The sequence below is a fragment of the Tachyglossus aculeatus genome, chromosome 11 (genome assembly GCF_015852505.1).
Source record: "Tachyglossus aculeatus isolate mTacAcu1 chromosome 11, mTacAcu1.pri, whole genome shotgun sequence".
Classification (NCBI taxonomy): Eukaryota; Metazoa; Chordata; class Mammalia; order Monotremata; family Tachyglossidae; genus Tachyglossus; species Tachyglossus aculeatus.
The window spans coordinates 48,872,522-48,896,566 of record NC_052076.1 but is presented as its reverse complement, the minus strand read 5'-3'; the positions used below and the strand labels follow the sequence as shown (position 1 = coordinate 48,896,566).

Sequence of the window (24,045 nt, the reverse complement as noted above, 5' to 3'; positions counted from 1 at the left end):
TAGCTCCTTATAGTCCAAGAGCTCTTTTTTTTATATAATAGTATATTTGTTAAGCGCCTACTATGTGCCGGGCACCGTTCTAAGTGCTGAGGTAGATACAAGCTAATCAGGTTGGACACAGGCCATGTCCCACATGAGGCTCCCAGTCTTAATCCCCATTTTACAGATGAGGTAACTGAGGTACCGAGAGGTTGAGAGACTTGCCCAAGGTCATGCAGCAGACAAGTGGTGGAGTCAGCACCAGAACCCAGGTCCTTCTGACTCCCGAGTCTGTGCTGTAGCCACTAGGCAACAAGCAGCGTGGCTCAGTGGAAAGAGCCCGGGCTTTGGAGTCAGAGGTCATGGGTTCAAATCCCGGCTCCACCGTCAGCTGGGTGACTTTGGGCAAGTCACTTCACGTCTCTGTGTCTCAGTTACCTCATCTGGAAAATGGGGATTAAGACTGTGGGACAATCTGATCTCCTTGCAACCTCCCCAGCACTTAGAACAGTGCTTTGCACATAATAAGCACTTAATAAATGCCATCATTATTATTACTATATTATTATGTGGACAAAGATCATTTATACGTACTCTTTTGCACGGCACTCTCCCAAACTGTTAATACAGTGCTCTGCAAACAGCAAGCGCTCAATACATACCATGGATTGATTGACTGATTGAATGGGTTACGTTCTTTCAGCATAATAGAGGAGCAGCGTGGCTCAGTGGAAAGAGCCTGGGGTTTGGAGTCCGAGGTCATGGGTTCAAATCACGGCTCCACCGCATGTCTGCTGTGTGACCTTGGGCAAGTCACTTAATCAATCAATCAATCATATTTATTGAGCACTTACTATGTGCAGAGCACTGTACTAAGCACTTGGGAAGTACAAATTGGCAACATATAGAGACAGTCCCTACCCAACATTGGGCTCACAGTCTAAAAGGGGGAGACAGAGAACAAAACCAAACATACTAACAAAATAAAATAAACTTAACTTCTCTGAGCCTCAGTGACCTCATCATGTGGGACAAATTGATCACCTTGTAACCCCCCCCCCCCCCAGTGCTTAGAACAGTGCTCTGCACATAGTAAGTGCTTAACAAATGCCATTATTATTATTATTATTATTATTATAATACCTCTGGATATGTTTGATTTCAGAATTGACTAAAGAAGCCCAGACAGCACAGACGACCGTGGTGGTGCCAGGCCACCTCGGGCCCGGGGAAGAATCCCGGGCCCCTCTGGCCGAGGAGGAGGGAGGGATTCCCATTCCAGCCCCGGGACTCCTTCAAGTCACAGAGAGAAGACGTGAGTATCAGCCCAGCGCTCCCGGAACGCTCCTCCGATAAGCCCCCCTGAACCGGGTCACAGTACGGAGTAAATCAACCGGTACCGATTCCTGAGAAGAGGGCAGGGATTTTCCTGTTCCCAGAGGGAATGCTAGTAAACTGAGCTTTTGGGAGACAGTGGGTCTAGGACAGAACTACAGGCTGGCATCACCGGTCTGCGGGTCGTTCTCACTCCCTCTCTCCAACTAAGTGCTTGCGGACAAGTGGTGATATCGCTTGAGGGTTCGGCTACCCACTGGGGATGATTCCAGCGCTTAGAACAGTGCTTTGCACATAGTAAGCGCTTAACAAATGCCATTATTATTATGCCGCATTCTTCTCAGAGAGCCCTAAAATCTGAACTGTAAGGGACCCACTTGCCAATTCTCCAGGGTTTTGCTAATGGAAAATTGCTGGACACTTCCTACAGAACTCCGGGAATTTTTGGGAAACTCTGCTTTTCCCACAGGTCCTAGCTATGGAGGTGAGTGTGCATGTCAGCATCATTTGGCCCTGTGGCCCTTGAGACAGGGCAGGGCACAAGGGGCCCTGGCTTCCCACTCTGTCCTGCTCCAGAGTCAAGGAAGGGAAGGGAACAGCTTAGGCTGCATTACATTACAGTTCAGCCTGTAGACTGTAAGCTCGTTGTGGGCAGGGAATGTTTCTGCTAACTGTTGCATCGTAATAATAATAATGTTGGTATTTAAGCGCTTACAATGTGCAAAGCACTGTTCTAAGTGCTGGGGCAGGTGATTATTACTCCATTTATTTATTTAGTTTACTTGTACCTATCTATTCTATTTATTTTGTTAATATGTTTGGTTTTGTTCTCTGTCTCCCCCTTCTAGACTGTGAGCCCACTGTTGGGTAGGCACTGTCTCTATATGTTGCCAGCTTGTACTTCCCAAGCGCTTAGTACAGTGCTCTGCACACAGTAAGCGCTCAATAAATACGATTGATTGATTGATCAGGTTGTCCCACGGGGGGCTCAGTCTTAATACCCATTTTACAGATGGGGTAACTGAGGCCCGGAGAAGCTAAGTGACTTGCCCAAAGTCACACAGCTGACAATTGGCAGAGCCGGGGTTTGAACCCATGACCTCTGACTCCAAAGCCCGGGCTCTTTCCACTGAGCCACGCTGCTTCTTCTTCTTCGTACTGTCCCAAATGCCTCTACACATAGTAAGAACTCAATAAATTCCAGTGATTGATTGATTGATTGGGTTGGGCTGTTTTTAGGGAGGGACTAACCAGGAAGTGACAGAGCTGAATGGATATCTCTCTCCCTCTCTCTCTCCCCTCCTCTTTCCTTCTCCCCCCACCCTTTTTCTCTCGCCCTCTCCCTCTCAGAGCCCCTGAGCAGTGTCTCCTCCCTGGAGGTGCACTTCGACTTGCTGGACTTGACAGAACTAACGGACATGTCTGACCAGGAATTGGCTGAAGTCTTCGCAGACTCAGACGATGAGAACGTCGCCAATGAGTCTCCAGCAGGTGAGGAGGGCTAGGCCACCCAGGAGTTCCCTCCATTTCTTCTCTCTCTCTCTCTCTCCCCCCTTCCCCTGCCAGAGCCCTTGGACAGCATCTCCCACAGGTGATGCTCTTTTGACCTGCTGAGGTAAGAGCCCCGATGTTTAAGATACTAGCTGAAAAATGAAGTCTCACTTTTAGCTCTGAAATGCCTTATCCCAGCATAGTAATAATAATAATAATAATAATAGCATTTATTAAGCGCTTACTATGTGCAGAGCACTGTTCTAAGTGCTGGGGAATTTACAAGGTGATCAGGTTGTCCCACATGGGGCTCACAGTCTTCATCCCCATTTTACAGATGAGGGAACTGAGGCCCAGAGAAGTGAAGTGACTTGCCCAAAGTCACACAGCTGACGAGTGATGGAGCTGGGATTTGAACCCATGACCTCTGACTCCAAAGCCCTCGCTCTTTCCCACTGAGCCACACTGCTTCTCCCACTGAGCCACTCCTCAAGCCAATACATTTTCCAAGGGAGTTGTTTTCATTGATTTTAGTACTTGTTTCTCCCAGAAAGTGCAGCCTAGTCAGTGGTTTTGTGGGCTGGTAACCTTTATTCAAGTGCTTAGTACAGTGCTCTGCACACAGTAAGTACTCAATAAATACCACTGACTGATTGTTTCAAGATTGTCTTACATCCTCAGTTGCCTCTTCTGCTTTCCTGCCGTCAATCCGGCATGATCCTCCCATCTTCCCAGACTGAGCCCCCTCCTTCCTCTCCCCCTCCTCCCCTTCTCCATCCCCCCACCTTACCTCCTTCCCTTCCCCACAGCACCTGTATATATGTTTGTTCGTATTTATTACTCTATTTATTTTACTTGTACGTATCTATTCTATTTATTTTATTTTGTTAATATGTTTTGTTTTGATTTTTTCTCTGTCTCCCCCTTCTAGACTGTGAGCCCACTGTTGGGTAGGGACCGTCTCTGTATGTTGCCAACTTGTACTTCCCAAGCGCTTAGTATAGTGCTGTGCACACAGTAAGCGCTCAATAAATACGATGGATTGATTGACTGATCTTCACCTGGGAGGTGTGGCCTAATTCGATCAGTAGTATTGACTGGTGCTTACTCTGTGCAGAGCACTGTAATACTTAGCGCTTGGGAGAGTGCAATAGAGTTAGCAGATACAATCTAATTGAACTACCGGTTCACTCGTACCATTCAGTCGCTAAATTTCAGTCTCAGAGATCTGGCAGGAATCTCTCTTCCCAGATTGACAAGCTTTCTGTTGGCGATTCCAACATAGTCCTTCAGAAGTTCCTGAGGTATGCCCACTTCCTCGAGATGACCCCAGGCCCATGTCACTGGTCTATGCTCAGTCAGGCCCAGCAGGACCCTCATCCAAGGCAGTGATGCCTCCCTGAATCAATAGCACTTGTCAGGGGCAACTCAAAAAGGGATAAAAACCTTTACACTTCTGTGAACATATTATAATCTCACTTCAGGCCGTGCTACGTGGAGTTCCTCAAGGGTCTCAGTGTACCAGGATACAAGTTCCAGTTTCCAGGAGCTCTTTTTTCTTAAACGGCATTTGTTAAGTGCTCACCTCCCAGCGCTTAGAACAGTGCTTGGCACATAGTAAGCGCTGAATAGATACCATCACTATTACATGCCAGGCACTGTACTAAACGCTGGAGTACATACAAGCTAATCAAGTTGAACACTGTACCTGTCCCACATGGGGCTCGTGGTCTTAATCCTCATTATACAGATTATACAGAGAAGTTAAGAGACTTGCCCAGGGTCACACAGCAGACAAGTGCGGAGCCAGGATTGGAACCCTGGTCCTTCTCACTCTCGGGCCCTTGCTCTATTCTCTAGTCTGTAAGCTCCTCATTCGTTCATTCAGCCGTATTTATTGAGCGCTTACTGCGTGCAGAGCACTGTACTAAGCTCTTGGGAACTACAAGTTGGCAACATATAAAGACGGTCCCTACCCAAAAACGGGCTCACAGACTTGAAGTGTAAACACCTTGTGGGCAGGGAACCCATCTACCAACTCTGTTGTACTGTCATCATCATCATCAATCGTATTTATTGAGCGCTCACTATATGCAGAGCACTGTACTAAGCGCTTGGGAAGTACAAATTGGCAGCATATACTGTCCTCACCCAGGAGCTTAGTCCAGCGCTCTGCACAGAGTAAGTGCCCGATAAGTACCATCGATTGATGGTCCCTGGGCTGGCTAGCAGGCAGAGTCACCTTGGAGGAGCCGCTCTCGTGTCCCGCTCATGACAGCCGAAGTCTCTTGCCTTGTTACACATCATCATCATCATCAATCGTATTTATTGAGCGCTTACTATGTGCAGAGCACTGTACTAAGCGCTTGGGAAGTACAAATTGGCAACATATAGAGACAGTCCCTACCCAACAGTGGGCTCACAGTCTAAAAGGGGGAGACAGGGAACAAAACCAAACATACTAACAAAATAAAATAGACTAGATATGTACAAATAAAATAAATAAATAAAGTTAAAAAATATGTACAAACATATATACATATATACAGGTGCTGTGGGGAAGGGAAGGAGGTAAGATGGGGGGGATGGAGAGGGGGACGAGGGGGAGAGGAAGGAAGGGGCTCAGTCTGGGAAGGCCTCCTGGAGGAGGTGAGCTCTCAGCAGGGCCTTGAAGGGAGGAAGAGAGCTAGCTTGGCGGATGGGCAGAGGGAGGGCATTCCAGGCCCGGGGGATGACGTGGGCCAGGGGTCGATGGCGGGACAGGCGAGAGCGGGGTACGGTGAGGAGATCAGCGGTGGAAGAGCGGAGGGTGCGGACTGGGCTGTAGAAGGAGAGAAGGGAGGTGAGGTAGGAGGGGGCGAGGGGATGGACAGCCTTGAAGCCCAGGGTGAGGAGTTTCTGCCTGATGCGCAGATTGATTGGTAGCCACTGAACACAGGAATGACTGTTGTGTTGGTGCAGGAAGAAAAAGTGGGAAGCGGAGGTGGGTGTGCCTGATTGGTGCCCCAGTGCCCGAAAGAGGCTGTCATCGCAGGCGTTCAGGGACAAGATGAAGGCCCAGCTCCCTTATTCCTTTCACGCCGAGCTCTGCGCACCTCGATGTGTGAAAAGGCTTTTAGCCGGCTGGCTGGGCTGTCAAAAGCTGTTAGCTGCAGGAGGCGAAATCTAATCCTGGAAATCCACAGCAGCTGTTGCTTATCCTTTCTCCTGGCCTTCCGGGCGTCCTTCTGGGCAGCACATCTGCCCCCGTGCCTGTCGTGGGACTGGCCGTTCTGAGGCTTGCGGTTGGGCTTGGAGCCTCCCCGCCACAGCTGCACGGACAATACGACCATATCGGCAGCTTCGTGAGGAAACAGATTGAATAAATATGTAAATCGATCCCCTGAGCATCCGTGAGGAGGGGACTGTGTGACCTGAATTAATGATCAGCCAGCCTCTTCAATCTCCTGCAGGGCCTACCGATGGAACAAGGGAGCTGAATGCTGCAGGGGAGGGAGGCCTCCTTACACAGAAAGGGAGGATGAGGGGAACACGCTAAGGGACTTTCTTATGTGATCCCTTCCCAATAATAATAATAATGGCATTTATTAAGCACTTACTATGTGCAAAGCACTGTGTTACAGTCCCACAGAGTCTGGCTGGAGAGTCCACCATGTGTTCTCCAGATGAAGAGCAGAACTTCAGATCCCATCATCATCATCATCATCATCAATCGTATTTATTGAGCGCTTACTGTGTGCAGAGCACTGTACTAAGCGCTTGGGAAGTACAAGTTGGCAACATATAGAGAAGTCCCTACCCAACAGTGGGCTCACAGTCTAAAAGGGGGAGACAGAGAACAAAACCAAACATACTAACAAAATAAAATAAATAGAATAGACATGTACAAGTAAAATAAATAAATAAATAAATAGAGTAATAAATATGTACAAACATATATACATATATACAGGTGCTGTGGGGAAGGGAAAGAGGTAAGATGGGTGAGTGGTTGATTGATTGATTGATTGATTCCTGGTGGCACGTTTTTCTTTGAGCCCACTGTTGGGTAGGGACCATCTCCATATGTTGCCAACCTGTACCTCCCGCGCACCCAGCACAGTGCTCTGCACACAGTAAGCGCTCAATAAATCAATCAATCAATCAATCGTATTTATTGAGCGCTTACTATATGCCCCTTGGTGAGTCATGGGCACCGTCCTAAGCTCCTGAGCCAGGAAATGCTGGGGACACCAGTGAGTGGCCAAGTCGAGGAAAGGCCTCTTGCTCTCCCAGCGCTGAAGAAGAGAAAAACCCCGGATGGAATTATCCTTTTGGGACCAAAAGTTGTAGACCGACTGCCGGAGGCTCCTGCATTTCTAGTGACTGAACCTAGACCCAGGCCAACACCGATCTGCCGGGGTTGGGAGGTTAGGCATTAATTACGTTAGCTGGGAAGGTTTTCTATTGCTTGCCCCAGCATACGCGGACCTGATCCGATTATCTGAATTGTCTCTTCAGGAAGAGCCTTGACAGGCCTGGACCTGGAGAAAGGAAAAACAGTGGATTGAATAATGCTCTCGAGAGTAGTAGAACATATCTATCCTATTTGTACATATCTATTCTATTTATTTTATTTTGTTAGTATGTTTGGTTTTGTTCTCTGTCTCCTCCTACTAGACTGTGAGCCCGCTGTTGGGTAGGAACTGTCTCTATATGTTGCCAACTTGTACTTCCCAAGCGCTTAGTACAGTGCTTTGCACACAGTAAGCGCTCAATAAATACGATTGATTGATTGATTGATTGATAGTAGAACAATTGGAGAAGCAGCATAGGCTAGGGGAAGGACCAAAGCCCTGGGTGGGGGCAGAGGACCTAGGTTCTAGTCCTGGTTCTGCCCATTGCTTGCTAAGTGACCTTGGGCAAGTCACTAAACTTCTCTGTGCCTCAGTTTCCTCAACTGGAATACCTGTTCTCCTTCCTACTTTAGATGGTGGGTCAGGGACTGTGTCCAACCTGATTAACTTGTGCCTATCCCAGCACTTAGAACAGCGTTTGACATATCGTAAGGGCCTAACAAAGAAACATTAAAAAACAAAAAACAAAACTGGATTCCTGTAAAAGATGGTAGTATTGGTTAGCGCTTACTATGTGACAAACAAGGTAATCAGATCAGGCACAGTTCCTGGCCCATATGGGGCTTGCGATCTAGGTAGGAGGGAGAACAGGTATTGAAGCCCCATTTTGCCAAAGAGGAAATTGAGGCACAGCAAAGTTAGGAGACTTGTCCAAGGTCACACCACAAGCAAGTGGCAGAGCTGGGATTCGATCCTAGGTCCTCAGACTCCCAGAACCATTTTCTTTCTGCTAGGCCACGCTGCTTTCTCCAAAATCTCTGAATGTCTGTGAGGGTCCCTCCCACCGAGGATCCAGCTGACGCCTGCTCTCCTGTCCCCCTTCTCCCCTAGATCTGCACTCGCACCCCATTCCTCGAGCGGGGTACCTGCGCTCCCCATCCTGGACCCGGGCAAAGGCCGAACAGAACAGGGAGAAGAAGCACCTCAGCGACTCTGAGTTGCAGGCGGGGATCGTGGACACTTTCCTAACGGTAGAGAGACCAAAGGAAAACTAGGCCGAGCCCACTGCGCCCTGGCTGCTTCCCTGAGGTGCCAAGAGAGAAATGCCGACTGTTGCACTAATCGCAGATTCCTGACAGTTTGTGACCTGAAAAAAAAATCCTCAACCCAGAGAGACTTTGGCCTACCGGTGATAGCTAATGCCGAATTCCTCCTCTTTCTCCCTTCTCCATCCTGTGGCTCTTCGTTTGAGAGTGACTCTTGCTTGCCCTCATGTCCCGATGACCTAGAAGTGGACCCTGCCAACTGAGCTGTCCCTCCAGGCCACCAGTGACCCATGAAGATGGACAAGACCACCAGGGAGGAGGGGTGTTTCCTGGGGGGACAAGAAGGCAAGAGTTTTGGCCCTTTGAGTATTTCCTGCTCATTCGGCCCAAGATCTGTCTTCACAAACACACCCAAAGGGAACGGCCACCACTACTTGAGCTGGAGTGCCCGCTGCGTTGGGGGCCAGCAAGGGGAAGAGGGAAACGCCCGTCCGCCAAAGTGGAGAGAAGAAACTCCTTCCTCCAAGTAGCTTTTGAGCCCAGGCCGACGAGCCTCCGACTTGCTTTGCGGGGAGCTTAGGGAGGAGGCGAATTGGAAAGAGGGAGAAACTCCAATCCAATGCGGGATCTCCTAAGATAAAGAAGTGTGGCAGCCGGGGCAGGGCCCAGCCACAAAGCCCCTCTGGCCATCCTTCGAAACAAGCACAGTCTCCTTCTAGTGGCCTTACTCCCATCTCTTCTTGTGCGCATTGGATCGAGATTATCGCACATCCTCTGTGGGATCCTCACCCACACAACCTTGATCTGATGCCTTACGGGAGGACAGGGACGCTCCCCGTCACCTGGTCAAGCGGCTTAACTTTCATCGGGTGTCTCCCGGGGAGAACCGGGGCACCTTGAGGACCGGAGCGAGATCCAGAACAATCCCAAGCACCGCAGGGGCAGGCTGGGAAACTGGATGTGCGCTGGCCACTTTCCTCAGGCCCACTGGCCCAAGGGACTCGGGTTTTATCGACTTATCAAATCACCTGGGAGGTTGGTGCTGACCGTCTGTTTCTGGGTTGGGGCCGGGCTAAGGCTCATGACTTTGGGGATCTGCGGAAAAGAACCACTAATCAAGAAGATGACGAGTATATCCAAATACGCCGTGGTTATTCCCGGTTTCAGTGGGGAGATCCTGGTTCCGTCGATGCTTTCTCACCGCCGGGGATGCCACCTCCTGAACTTCTCTCCACCAGTAGCCGCTCCGAATTGACAAGCTGGGGAGCTGGTTTCTCTTTACTCTCAGCTTTCGATGTTTTGCACTAATGGAGATCCAGATGATACAAAGTGGGATGAATGGCTTAGGCCCCACCTAGCTACGGGCTACGGACCTGCCTCGTTGCTAAGGTGGGGTGTCGGAGGAGGGTGGGTTTCAGGTTCCAGTCAAGTGGCCCCGAATTGGGCTGGTGCCACACGTGAAATCTCGAGGAAGTCAACTTCACAATTGTTGGGGGCTTAAAACCTGCCCGATAACCCTAAAGTCACTCACCTGCAGATAGCCAGGAGTGGATGAGAACAGCAGACAGGCATCTAGATTTGCATTCAGACTCTAGATTCGAAAAGGGCCCCTCGTACCGATCCCTTCTCCCCACCCGCCGAGGAGCTATTCGATCCCTGCCGCGCTTTCGGGCACCTAGGGGAAGCCTCCCTTAGACTTAGCCGGACCTCGACTTCCGCATTTCACGGACCCTTTGAGACCTCTCGGCCGCGTTTCCCCCGGCCGCTGCAGCGTTGAGACCCGAACGCTGAGGAAACCTTACCTTACCAAACCTTACCTTACTCCAAGCACCAAATAATGCCAAAACTGCCTCCAGAGACACGGCAACGCCCTTAGAGGGCCACTGAATAGGAGAAGGGACTCAATTCACTCGATCCACTTTAACCCTGTAGTTAATCTTCATGTCGGATCTCATGGAGATAGATCCAGTCTCTAGCTCATCTCGTGTCACATCTAGCCTCTTAGAGTAGCTCGGCGCTGGCAACTGCCATCAAATTCCCGTGGTCCTCTGGGCTCATGGACGATCATGCTCATGGGCACTCATTCTGTTCTCACCCGTTGTCTTGAGAAAGCAGGGCTGGGCCTGACACTTCCGCAGGTAAGGTGGGCTTACTTGCAGGAAAAGAGAGGGTCAGGGATTGGGTTCCCCTGCAAAATGGCAGGGGGGAAGGTGGAGGCCAAGATTCTTCCCCCTCACCACCCCCACAACCCCCTGCAGGTTGCTGCTCAGTGAGCTTTCTCAAAGACAAGTGGAAGAAGCAGGGCCCAAAGCAGATTTTTTTTTTGGACAAAAAGCCAAATTCGTTTTTCCTCCACTCCCTTCAGCCAGTTCTGGAGGTTCTTGCCCAATAATAATAATAATAATAATAATAATAATGGCATTTATTAAGCGCTTACTATGTGCAAAGCACTGTTCTAAGCGCTGGGAAGGTTACAAGGTGATCGGGTTGTCCCCCGGGGGGCTCACAGTCTTAATCCCCATTTTACAGATGAGGTAACTGAGGCCCAGAGAAGTTAAGCGACTTGCCCAAAGTCACACAGCTGGCAATTGGTGAAGCCGGGATACGAACCCATGACCTCTGACTCCAAAGCCCGTGTTCTTTTCCACTGAGCCACACTGCTTCTCTGTGTGCCCAAGTCTTCTTTTTCCCCTTTTAAGTCCCTTTTGAAGCCTCCACCTGGGCTCTTGCGCTTTATCCCTTTATCCAGCCTGAACAGAACTCAGATCTGCCAGTGAGTGACAGGAGGAAGGCTTCTGGAACGATTTCTGGGGCTCGGGTCTTGACCGCAGCCCCGCTTTCCCGTTGCTATGGAGCTCCGGCGAGCTGCCATCTGGCATGGATTTTCCAGGGTGTCTCATTCATGCTCAGACCCAAACCACGGGAGTCTTCCAGCTTCGGCTTCCAGAATGTCCTCACTGGACTCGTTTTCCAGCGTACACAGCCAGCTAGTTTCCAGCTTCAAACCAACTGTCTGTTCATGTCATCACTGCCCCCTAACTTTCTGCCGGGGCTTCCTTTTGGTTCCTAATCAAAAACGGCTCTATTAGACACGAACAGGAGGGAAGCCCTGCTTTCCCGTGGCCTGTGAAAGGGAACAGATGATGCGGTGCAAATCCCGATTTGCTTCAACTTGTTCGACCGCTCCGGATACCGGCGCAGCCAAGTAACGAAGCCAGCGGGTCCGAATACCGAGAGCAGTATGAGGGGTGGCCTAATGAAGATTTTCACTTCGTTTTGAAACTGTAACATTCAAAGGCAGCTACAGACGCCCATCACACACACACACACACACACACTCACAAACACACATCTGTTCTTTCCTCAGATTGTACTTTTCATTTGTACATGTAGTAGCTTTCTGTAGCATCATTAAAAAAAAAGTATTAAACCCCATCTTGCTAGTTTTAAGGTGTCCCCTTGGCTTCTTATTCACTGGTGAACTCAAAGGCGCGTGTCCAATTGGATTTCTTATGACCCTATCTGCTGCACCTGGCCCTAGGAAGCAACATGAGAAAACAACACCTGCATGTAGCCTTTGGTTGTGGCTACAAGGACAATGTGTCATCTGCTATTCCCACCGCTAATTCAATCGGACCTGGATTTTCAAGTTGCTCCATCCCCGTAGAATACCCTCGGGGAGGGAGAGTCTGCCGACTCCGAGGTTTCCAATCCAAGAGTGTTTCAGGTCAAAGGGATTGTTAGGAAGTGAAAACCCACTGCTATTTTGATTCATTCATTCAATCGTATTTATTGAGCGCTTACTGTGTGCAGAGCACTGTACTAAGCACTTGGGAAGTCCAAGTTGGCACCATATAGAGACGATCCCTACCCAACAACGGGCTCACAGTCTAGAATGGGGAGACAGACAACAAAACAAAACATGTGGATAGGTATCAAGTTGTCAGAACAAATAGAATCAAAGATAAATGAACATCATTAACAAAATTGATCAACTTGCCATCACCAGGAAGATCTGCAGCCAAGATCAGGATTGTAAAAGTTAAAAGCTATGTGAATGGGAAATGGAGAATGTCCCAGATAAAGGACAGCTTGGAAAAAAAAAAAAGACAGGAAGGAGTGGGAGAAAAGGTTATTCGATTGGACTAAAGATGGATTGGGAAAGTAACAGAAGATAATAATAATAACGATGGTGTTTGTTAAGATCTTACTGTGTGCCAAGCACTGTTTTAAACACTGGGGTAGATACAAGGTAATTAGGTTGTCCCACGTGGGGCTCAGTCTTAATCCCCATTTTTACAGATGAGGTGACTGAGGCACAGAGAAGTTAATGACTTTCCCAGTCACACAGCTGACGTGGCGGAGCCAGGATTAGAACCCACGACCTCTAACTCCCAAGCCCACGCTCTTTCCACTAAGCCATGCTGCTTCTCCAGTGAGAGATACAAGCAGAACTCTTCCGTTAAAGGGTCTTGAAGCGAAGCGTGAGCAATGTGAATTTGAAGCAGAGCCGCCGGAGAGCAAAGAAGAGGACTCCGATGGTGGTTATCTGATAGTGACTAGAAAGAAAACAGCGCCGGGGAGACCACTGAGAAGCAGGAGGTGAAAATCTAGGGATTAATGGCTTTAAGTAGAGAAGAGATGGATCCTGGATAGCGAAGCTTGAACACAGAGGGAATGAGGAGAGAAAGCCGGCTCCAAGATCGAGGGGGAGGTGACTCTTTGGCTCTCACTATAGGGGAAGGACAGTTGAAGCCCCGGCAAAGGCAGAATTTGCCAGGCCTCAAATCTAGCATCACAGAGCTTCAAAGCTTATACCTAACTGAAGAAGGATGTCCGGGGCATTAACAGAACCACAATAAACATTCCCTCGTACATCTGGAATGGCCTGTGGTTCTTCCCTTTCAGAACATGCACAATAGCGCACAGGATCTGAAAGAAATGCCAAAGTTTCTCTGGTCCTTATTCACAAGGGCGTTTCCTTTAAATATCTAGAGGAGAAGGAAACAGGATGAACGAAGAATACGGGACAGTGAGCCCTAGGGCCAGCCGACGGGCAGGGAGAAAAGATACGCTTCATAGAAGGGATGAAGCCGGTGGGATGGCCAGGGCTCAGTACTCTGGGGGAGAGTCCCATGTGGTAGCATTTCGATCTATTAGAATCAAAAGCTTCTCCTGGGTGACCGGGCGCAAGGGCTAGTGGAGATGGTGGGATATGGGCCTCTTTAACGGCCTTTCGTATTTCTATGGCAGGTCACCCCACTTCAAAGTAAGCAACGGAGGGGGTTGCTCAGCTGTCAAATGATATGAGGCCAAAAGAGCTCTATAAATACCTGAGCCTCCCAAGTGATACAGTCACTAACGCTGTTATTAACAGTGGCATTTATTAAGCGCTTACTATGTGCAAAGCACTGTTCTAAGCGCTGGGGCGGGGGTTACAGGGTGATCAGGTTGTCCCATGGGGGGCTCACAGTCTTAACCCCCATTTTACAGATGAGGAAACTGAACCACAGAGAAGTGACTTGCCCGAAGTCACAGAGCTGACAATTGGCGGAGCCGGGATTGGAACCCGTGACCTCAGACTCCAAAGCCCGGGCTCTTTCCACTGAGCCACGCTGCTTCTCGCCAAGTGGCTAAACTGACGTCTTAGAGATGACTTTCCTAGAAAGTGGAAGATAGCAAGACTAGAGGACCCCCATTTTTTGGTCAGGCAAATCAACTTACTCTGTACGACCTACCTCACTCCCCTGAGCAGGAGGGAGTTCTCTGTGCATCCCGGCCGGCCCGGAGGCCTCTCCGCCGACGCTGGCGGGAGCAGGAGGGCGGGAGGGCGGCGAGCTGGTGTCTGTCCCTCTCCTCATCTTATTGATCTAGCACCTTTCTGTTGAAGAGCTAACAGCGTTGCCCGGACAGGATCTCCCAAAGTCAGCAATACTCACTAATCCTAAAATTATTTTCCTTGTAAACGAGTGGTCCGGCAAGCCAGAGAAAGATCACTCAATGGTATTTATTGAGCACTTACTGTGTGCAGAGCACTAGAGTGTTGGGAATTACAATGAACACTTTTTCTGATGATGGCATTTGTTAAGCGCTTACTATGTTCAAAGCGCTGGGGCGGATACAAGGTGATCAGATTGTCCCACATGGGCTCACGGTCTTCATCCCCATTTTACAGATGGGGTAACTGAGGCACAGAAAAGTTGCGACGTGCCCAAAGACACACAGCTATTGGCAGAGCCAGGATTTGAACCCATGACCTCTGACTCTCAAGCCCGTGCTCTTTCCATTGAACCACGCTGCTTCTCTGCCCACAACAAGTTTAGTGTGGAAGACCTAGGAATTTACTCAGGTCATCTGTCAAATGATATGAGGCCAAAAGAGCTCGATAAATACCTGAGCCTCCCAAGTGATACAGTCACTAACGCTGTTATTGATCTAGCACCTTTCTGTTGACGAGCTAACAGTGTTGCCCAGACAGGATCTCCCAAAGTCAGCAATACTCACTAATCCTAAAATTATTTTCCTTGTAAATGAGTGGTCCGGCAAGCCAGAGAAAGATCACTCAATGGTATTTATTGAGCACTTACTGTGTGCAGAGCACTAGAGTGTTGGGAATTACAATGAACACTTTTTCTGATGATGGCATTTGTTAAGTGCTTACTACGTTCAAAGCGCTGGGGCGGATACAAGGTGATCAGATTGTCCCACATGGGCTCACGGTCTTCATCCCCATTTTACAGATGGGGTAACTGAGGCATAGAAAAGTTGCAACGTGCCCAAAGACACACAGCTATTGGCAGAGCCGGGGTTTGAACCCATGACCTCTGACTCTCAAGCCCGTGCTCTTTCAATTGAGCCACGCTGCTTCTCTGCCCACAACAAGTTTAGTCTGGAAGGCCTAGGAATTTACTCAATTTCCCGATATCTAGCTTTGTACTCTTTGGCGTTGGCAGTTTCCACCCTTCTGCCTAAACTCGTAAACTGCTCGGTATGAGCAGGGAATGTGTCTGCTAATTCAGGTGTATTGTACTCTCCCAAGTATGACGCTCTGCACGTAGTAAGCACTCAAATACCATTGATCAATCGACTGATCGCTTCTTTGGCTCTCCCCACTCTGTCTCGGGGCGACGTTCCCGGCCAGCCGTGGCACCCGGAGCTGGGATTAGGCTGCCTTCCACGGCGATGCAGCAGCAGGGTCCGAGCCAAATTCGATGTCCATCCTGCATTTGAAACTAGATTCCGGGGCCGCCGAGGGAGGGACGCAGCTCTCTCATTGAGAAAACGGGGTTAAAGCCATCGAGTCCATGGCCAAACCCCCCACGTGGGCCTTCCTTCCATCCTCTGCGCTCAGGGACAAGATCTGCAACAAGGTCCTCGGCTCCCTCATCCCGGCTTGTGCTCAATTTTAGCGGATCAAACGTGGGCTTGGGAGTCAGAAATCCCGGCTCCGCCACTTGTCTGCTGGGTGGCCTTGGGCAAATCACTTCACCTATCCGGGCCTCAGTTCCCTCATCTGTGAAATGGGGATTAAGGCCGTGAGCCCCACGTGGGACATGGACCGTGTCCAACCTGATCGGGGAGCAGTGTGGCTCAGTGGAAAGAGCCCGGGCTTGGGAGTCAGAGGTCATGGGTTCTAATCCTGGCTCCGGCACGTCTGCTGTGTGACCGTGGGCAAGTCACAACTTCTCTGGGCCTCAGTTACCTCATCTGTAAAATGGGGATTAAGACTGTGAGTCCCATGTGGGACAACCTGATCACCTTGTATCCCCCCCACCAGGGCTTAGAACAGTGCTTTGCACATAGTAAGCGCTTAACAAATGCCATATTATTATTATTAGCATGTATCTACCCCAGTGCTTAGCACAGTGCCTGGCACATAGTAAACGCTTAACAAATGCCATAATGGGATGGGAGAGGCAGCGTGGCTCAGTGGAAAGAGCCCAGGCTGTGGAGTCAGAGGTCATGGGTTCAAATCCCAGCTCCGCCAATTGTCAGCTGTGTGACTTCGGGCAAGTCACTTAACTTCTCCGTGCCTCAGTTACCTCATCTGTAAAATGGGGATTAAGACTGTGAGACCCCCCCGTGGGACAACCTGATCACCTTGTAACCTCCCCAGCGCTTAGAACAGTGCTTTGCACATGTCTATTCTATTTATTTTATTTTGTTAGTATGTTTGGTTTTGTTCTCTGTCTCCCCCTTTTAGACTGTGAGCCCACTGTTGGGTAGGGACTGTCTCTATATGTTGCCAATTTGTACTTCCCAAGCGCTTAGTACAGTGCTCTGCACATAGTAAGTGCTCAATAAATACGATTGATGATGATGATGATGCTTTGCACGTAGTAAACGCTTAATAAATGCCATCATCATCATCATCATCATAAAAAAAATCTTTCAGGACAGTGGGTGCTCACAGGTGCTAGGGCAGGGAGATGGCAGGAGTGGCCCTGCAGATCTGCTTTGATTTCCCTCCCTTCGTGGGTGGCAATGGTCAATTTGGTTCAATCAGACTGCTGAAAAGACCCAAGATAACCACTGTTCCCCCTTCTCAAGGTCGCACCTGGGGAGTTTTCAGTCCTCTACCAGTGTCGACTACGGAAGGGAGAGTCAGGAAGAGGCATAACCATTCCATTCCACTCCGAGCTTGGGCACTGATTAGCGAGTGGAAGGCAATCGGCTACAAATCAAAACTCACCTGCGCCGGGCAGCAGTGGCAGGGGAGAGAGTCGAGGGCGGAGCTTGATCTTCTCAGACGTGGGCTTGGCCGAGGATTCGGAACAGATTTACTGGAGCGTTTTTCAACGCAGCAAATCTTTTATTTTTAAATAACGAAGTCGGGAGGTGGCTGAACCCAACTGGAAATTCAGTTGCTGCCCGGATACTTGGCTGTGTGAGAACTGGGAGAGAGAGGGCTGGCATCTGGGCAATTCTTAAGTCCCAACAGGTTAACCGGGGATGCCGAACTTACCTTTAAACTGAAACTTATTTGAAAACACAGCAAAAAGTCTCCAGGATAGCCAGGCACTTAGTAGAGCTGAATTCCCCTGATCTCGCGGATCTGCTGCTGACCACGATCAGGAACCGGAATTATGGACCATTCAACTGTATTTATTGAATGAACGTGAACTGCGTGCAGGGCACTGCACTAAGCGCTTAATGCACCCCAGGTGCATTGTTCTCTTTGACGCTGTACCAGACCCAGCCAAATCAGGGGTTAGATGGCCCATCCACAGCCTCAAGATAGACGGCTCAGGGAGGGCAACCACAAACTTGCATCCTGTTGCCCTCGTAAGGCAGACTGCTGGCCTTCACTGACCTCTGGTCCACCCCAGTCATGGCATTTTTTAATGTTTTTAAATCTCTAGCAATATGGAAATGATTGTAGGCTCCAGGGACTGGCCAGCCACAAAATCATGCCAGGACATTTTCTCTTTAAATCCCACAGCACCCGGGCCTAACTGAAGAGCTTAAGAGGCAAAGCTCCCTTCCAAAAAATAAGTTGTCTCCATTTTCCGTGCCATCGATTGGCTCGATGGCTAAAAACAGGAGAAAACATCCAGGGTAGCTGAGCATAAGCGGGGCTGAGAGAAAACTTCGATCCTTTTTCCATTATCAGAGCTGAGATCTACCCCGTTTCAGGAGATATTTTTTCAAAATAGACTGACATTCTGAGAAAAAGTTAACCAGCCCAGGAACCACAGGAATCAGAGAGGGTTACAAACTAAAATGACTACAGGATTTATCAGCATAAGAAAGGAAGATGGTAGTTCCAACTGAGTTGTAGAGGAGGAAGAGGAGAAAGAAGGTAGCGGTTCTAGCTATTCTTTCATACCAGGTTCCTAAGGAGGTCGCTGGAAACTAGGCCCCCCACCTGCAGGATATAATCTAGTTCCTGTAAAACAGGGAATAAAATATTTGTTCTTCCCAGTGGAGGAGCTGGATTGCCAGAATTCCCTTGGGAGATTGGATTTGATAGGTCTTATCAAGACTAGAAGAGTGCAGCTTTCCAGATCGCTTACCTGTGCTTTGATTTAATCTCCAATCACTTGAAAGCCTTCTGGAACATGGATCTTATTGCATGATCTTATTATCTTAATTATATTATTTATTGGGTTAGCCTCAGTGTTCATATTATCAAACAACTTACACCCCCCGCCCCAATCCCTCCCCACCCATCCAGTCACATTCTCCAAGCTGCTTGGAGAGTTTACTTGCTGTATTAAGCAAAACATCAGTAGAATAGAGTAAAAAAGTAACAAACTGAAGGAATGGTATGGAAATCTTAACCCACTAAAATCCCAGGAAATGAGGCACAATCAGTACACAGACTCCCAGCCTCTTAGACACTCAGGTTAAAGAATCAAAGATTCCACTCGTTCTAGTCCATCTCTCGGCCTCTCCTGCTTGTGGGTCTTTCATTTTACTCTAACGATAGGCTTACCCAAATCTTTTCCTTTCTTCGTTCTCACTACATTCCTCCCCTCCGATAAAATTCCTCTCTGTCAGGGGTGTTTGTACTTTAAGGTCAAGATGTCCAACAGCTGATATGTAGTAATCATATCGTGGGAATTTTCTGCCAAGCCACATAGACAGGTGGGGACGCTGAGGAGGGCCAACTTGTACTTCCCAAGCGCTTAGTACAGTGCTCTGCACACAGTAAGCGCTCAATAAATACAATTGAGGAGGAGGAGGAGGAGGAGGAGGACGGGACTGATGAGTAGGTCTTATCAAGACTAGAAGAGTGCAGCTTTCCAGATCGCTTATCTGTGCTTCGATTTAATCTCCAATTTTGGCGACTCTTACAAAGTGCTAGTGAAAGTCTCTTTTTCCTCACAGTCCAGATGGATTCCAGCACATGAGACTTCTCCAGGTGGGAGCATATTCTTTTCTTTTCATGTCCATGGGGAGGCCGAAAAGCAATCACTGGTCGCTTTTCAAAATGGAATTTTGCCTTCCAAAAAAATAGGATTCTTACCCAAATTCAACCTCTTTCCTTACACTCAGTGCCTCTCCATCCTACCATTCTGTCCCTCTCTCCTTTCCTTAAAACAGGAACTGAGAATTGTAGAAAGTTAGTCTGACGATTATTTTCTGCTTTGACCCAGTCACTTGATTGCTGGTTATTAACTTCCTTAATGTTTTAGACACAGGGAGCTCCTGTCTCTGCTTTACTACTCCCCTCCCATCCCCTCCCCCATCTCAAACACCCGTTTGTATTCAGAGCACGTTTAATTCGATTTCCAGTGAATCCGGCAGCTGTTCTCCAAAGGCCTCTGGCTCACGGGTGGAAGCGGAGAGATAAAATCCCTTGGGTTCGAGGAAGGTGGCCCACAGTAGATGTTACACAGTACTTTCCTGGACTCTCTTGTCAGTGCTCTCTTCTTCCCGTTCTCGGTTCCAGTCCTTTAGCCCCTCGGGGAGGCTGGTGTCTTCGTCCAAGCTCCCCGTGCCCTCCACGAACTCTTCGTACGTGGATTTTTCCGCAAAGGGCCTGGGGCCCAGGAGTTCAACCATGTCTGCTTTCTCTAGGACTTCTTTCTCTAAGAGCCGTTTCCCAACCTGCAGAATGCAAGCCGACCTGTTGGTCCCCCGGCTCGACAAATGCCTCAGGGTGCCCCCCTGTTTCTTCCCCCAGAGTGGCATTTCCTCCTGGGGCTCTGCCCAGATCCCTCCTGCAGGACCCACCTACCGACTAGGCCCGTGAACAATCAATCCACGGTATTGATTGATCACTCACTAGGTGCAGAGCACCGTATTAAGTGCTCGGGGGAGTACGATACGACGGAGTCGGCGGACAAGTTCGCTGCCCACAACAAATACCAACATTATCCCCTCCCCACCCCCCCCAGCCTTATCTCCTTCCCCTCCCCACAGCACCTGTATATACGTATATACGTTCATATATGTATATAATTAACAAATTAATTTGTTAATTTGTTCATTATCTCCTTCCCCTCCCATAGCACCTGTATATATGTATATATATGTATATAATTAACAAATTAATTTGTTCATTATCTCCATCCCCTCCCCATAGCACCTGTATATATGTATATATGTATATATGTATATAATTAACAAATTAATTTAATTTGTTCATCAACAAATGAACAAATACCGTCATTATCCCCTCCCTATCCCCCCGCCTTACCTCCTTCCCCTCCCCACAGCACCTGTATATATCAATCAATCAATTGTATTTATTGAGTGCTTCCCGTGTGCAGAGCACTGTACTAAGCGCTTGGGAAGTACAAGTTGGCAACACATAGAGACGGTCCCTACCCAACAGTGGGCTCACAGTCTAGAAGGAGACAGAGAACAAAACAAAACATATTAACAAAATAAAATAAATAGAATAGATATGTACAAGTAAAATAAATAGAGTAATAAATACGTACAAACATATATACTTATATACAGATACTGTGGGGAAGGGAAGGAGGTAGGACGGGGGGATGGAAAGGGGGAGGAGGGGGAGAGGAAGGAGGGGGCTCAGTCTGGGAAGGCCTCCTGGAGGAGGTGAGCTCTCAGTATATCTGTTTGTACATACTAATTATTTATTTTACTTGTACATATTTATTCTATTTATTTTATTTTGTTAGTATGTTTTGTTTTGTTGTCTGTCTCCCCCTTCTAGACTGTGATCCCCCTGTTGGGTAGGGACCGTCTCTCTATGTTGCCAACTTGGACTTCCCAAGCGCTTAGTCCAGTGCTCTGCACACAGTAAGCGCTCAATAAATACGACTGAATGAACGAACGAGCTTCTAGTCTAGACGGGGCCACCAACTCAGGAAGAGGTCTACCTAGGAATCCCTTGGCAGGGTGAGAGTTCCCCAAAGCAACAGTCTGAGTTGGTGAAGCAACATCCAAGTCCCACTGAGAGGTAACAACCAATAACCGCCCTCGTCCCGCCCATCCCCACACCACATAACTGTGATTTATCTACCTATCTGTATATATCTAATTTATTTATTTATTTTTATTAATATCTGTCTATATCTAATTTATCTATTTATTTATATTAATGTCTGTCTCCCCCTCTAGACTGTGAGCTCGTTGTGGGCAGGAACGTGTCTGTCTGTTGTTCTACTGCACTCTCCAAGCGCTCAGTACAGTGCTTTGCACACCGTAAGCGCTCAGTAAATACGGCTGAGTGAGTGAATGAATGGTGGAATGAGGGCTGAGGCCTCTCCGTGCCATTCCTACCGCCTCAGGCTCCCGGACGGCCCCTCCCTCTCACCTTTTCCACTTGGTCGCGGCACCGCGTCAGCAGGTCCGTGGTCCTGCCGTAGGCCGCGTCGATCAGGTGCCGGACCTCCTCGTCGATGAGCTGCGCCGTGGCCTCGCTGTACGGCTTCTCCACAACCACCTCGCCCTGCCGGGGCAAGTCGAACGAGACCTGGCCCAGCTTGTCGCTCATCCCGAACTGGACGATCTGGGGGCGGGGGGGGGGACCGAAAAGGCGGCCGGCCGGTGAGCGCGAGGCACGGGCCCGCCCGGCCGGCGGAAGCCCGGGGCAAGGGGCCGCCCCCGCGACCCTGTTACCTGGGCGTAGGCGCTCTGGGTGACCTTCCTCAAGTCGTCCTGTGCTCCCGTGGTGATGCGTCCGAAGAAGAGCTGCTCAGCCACCCGGCCCCCGAGCATCATGCACATGCGATCGAATAGCTGCTCTCGGGTGTACAGGTACTGCTCCTTGGGCAGATACTGGGCGTACCCAAGCCCCTTTCCTCGGGGGATGATGGACACCTGCGGACACGCCACATCCAGAGTCAGGTTCAACGCTGGCTTCTCTGGCCCCCGGTCAAGCCCACCTCCTCTGAACTTGTTTCACCGCAGTTGGGACCTACTGAGGAAAAGCGGTCCAGCCCCACTACTCTTCCACAGGGGTCAAGGAATCTGAGACGTTGGCCTTACTTAAGAAGGACTGCACCTTGCCCCGCTGACTTATTCTAACCAAACAGTCACTTCCTTCATTCATTCAATCGCATTGATTGGGCACTTACTGTGTGTAGAGCACTGTACTAAACGCTTGGGAAGCACAATTCGGCAACAAATGAGGGGATTTAAAACAGGCAAGCTGCCTTTTTCATTCATTCATTCATTCAATCGTATTTATTGAGCGCTTACTGTGTGCAGAGCACTGGACTAAGCGCTTGGGAAGTCCAAGTTGGCAACATCTAGAGACGGTCCCTTCCCAACAGTGGGCTCACAGTCTAGAAGGGGGAGACAGACAACAAAACATATTAACAAAATAAAATAAATAGAATATGTACAAATAGAGTAATAAATACATCTATACTTAGAAGAAGAAAAGTCCCTTTTCCAGGAAGGGACTATGGGAAAGGGGGTGGGAAACAAGCTGCTCCGGAAGAAGAATTTCTAGGATTTCCTGCGGCCTAAGGCAGGACTCACCCGCGTTCTTCTCCCTCCTCTGAGGCCCTGGATCCCCGGATGGATGCCTAACTCCTGAACACATGCACTGATAAAGGCGGCAGAGATACAGAGGAGCAGGGCAGAGGTGAAGGCTTGGAAGTGGAGAGGAGCGGGGCTCTAGGAGCAGCAGTCCCCGGCCTTGTCGCCAGAAGTCGAGGGGATGGCCCTGCATGCATATCAGTGGGCAAGATATCCATGTGGAATCAACCCTCCTGTCTCCCACTCATCAGGCCTTTTTGAAATCAGTTGGCCAGTGGCAATTGTGGCTCCTCCCGACAAGGGCCCTCAGCTAGACGGCCTCAGTCATCCTGGAGAGCTAGGAGGACACACACACACACCCACCATCACCCACCCACCTACACAAACCCCCTCACCGCCCTCCCCGGCTACACACACCTTCAGCAGAGGATCGGCGTGCTCCAAGAACCAGCCCACTACGGCGTGGCCAGCTTCGTGATAGGCCACTGTTGTCTTCTCATTTGGCTGGAGAACCTGGGTCTTCTTCTCCAAGCCTGGAAATCAGGGGTTTGAGAAGTATTTTAAGAGGAGTGGAAGACATGTGGACCCCGAAGAATCGACACCCCCAAGCAAAGGCAAAAAATAATAATAATAAAGCAAAGCATCAGATTTTATGTTTGAACGTTTTTAAGTCAGCCCGGGGGGATTTTTTGGTTTTTTCTCCCAGCCGATCACATTTGCCGGGGAATGTGTTGAAATGTGGTGCTGGGTCTCACCTTTTCCATCCCATGAATGCCGCTCCAGAGCTGACCCAGAGCTTCAGTCCTTGTCCTAATCCGTCACCCTACTCCTCCACCGAGTCCTGGTTTGCAAAGACCAGTCCTATTCCATTCCTAAACCTCACGTAATACAGCACTAAGCTACATCATGGGTTGGAGAAGCAGGCAGATGTAACAGAAGCGGCTTGCTTAGTGGTAAAAGCCCGGGTTTGGGAGTCAAGAGGTCATGGGTTCTAATCCCTGCTCCCTCACATGTCAGCTGTGCCTCAGTTCCCTCATCTGTAACATGGGGATTAAGACTGTGAGCCCCACGTGGGATAACAGTGCTTGGCATATAGTAAGCACTTAACAAATACCAACATTATTATTATTGTTAAATCAAGATTTCAGTTAATGGGCAACAGGGAAAAAACCATCACCTGATCTGCTGCTGCTGTTGGGCTCTGAGCCACCTGCTCACTCCCACAGAGA

At 49.2% G+C, this 24,045-nt stretch overlaps 2 protein-coding genes across 3 annotated transcripts in view; one reads left to right on the top strand and one right to left on the bottom strand.

Moving 5' to 3' along the window:
- DBNDD1 (dysbindin domain containing 1) overlaps positions 1-10,755 on the top strand; it is a 32,418-nt gene extending 21,663 nt beyond the window's left edge. The window contains exons 2-4 of the mRNA XM_038753980.1: positions 1,145-1,294; positions 2,665-2,805; positions 8,253-10,755. Coding sequence (XP_038609908.1) covers positions 1,145-1,294; positions 2,665-2,805; positions 8,253-8,416 — 455 coding nt within the window. The 3' untranslated portion in view covers positions 8,417-10,755. The remainder of the gene's footprint in view (positions 1-1,144; positions 1,295-2,664; positions 2,806-8,252) is intronic.
- Positions 10,756-18,592: 7,837 nt separating this feature from the next.
- LOC119934456 (AFG3-like protein 1) overlaps positions 18,593-24,045 on the bottom strand; it is a 30,258-nt gene continuing 24,805 nt past the window's right edge. The window contains exons 14-17 of one of the 2 annotated variants that reach the window (XM_038753955.1): positions 23,234-23,349; positions 21,950-22,150; positions 21,645-21,839; positions 18,593-19,963 (exon numbers count right to left, since the gene is read on the bottom strand). In XM_038753955.1, coding sequence (XP_038609883.1) covers positions 19,745-19,963; positions 21,645-21,839; positions 21,950-22,150; positions 23,234-23,349 — 731 coding nt within the window. In that variant the 3' untranslated portion in view covers positions 18,593-19,744. The remainder of the gene's footprint in view (positions 19,964-21,644; positions 21,840-21,949; positions 22,151-23,233; positions 23,350-24,045) is intronic. The other variant, XM_038753956.1, reaches the window with a different exon arrangement.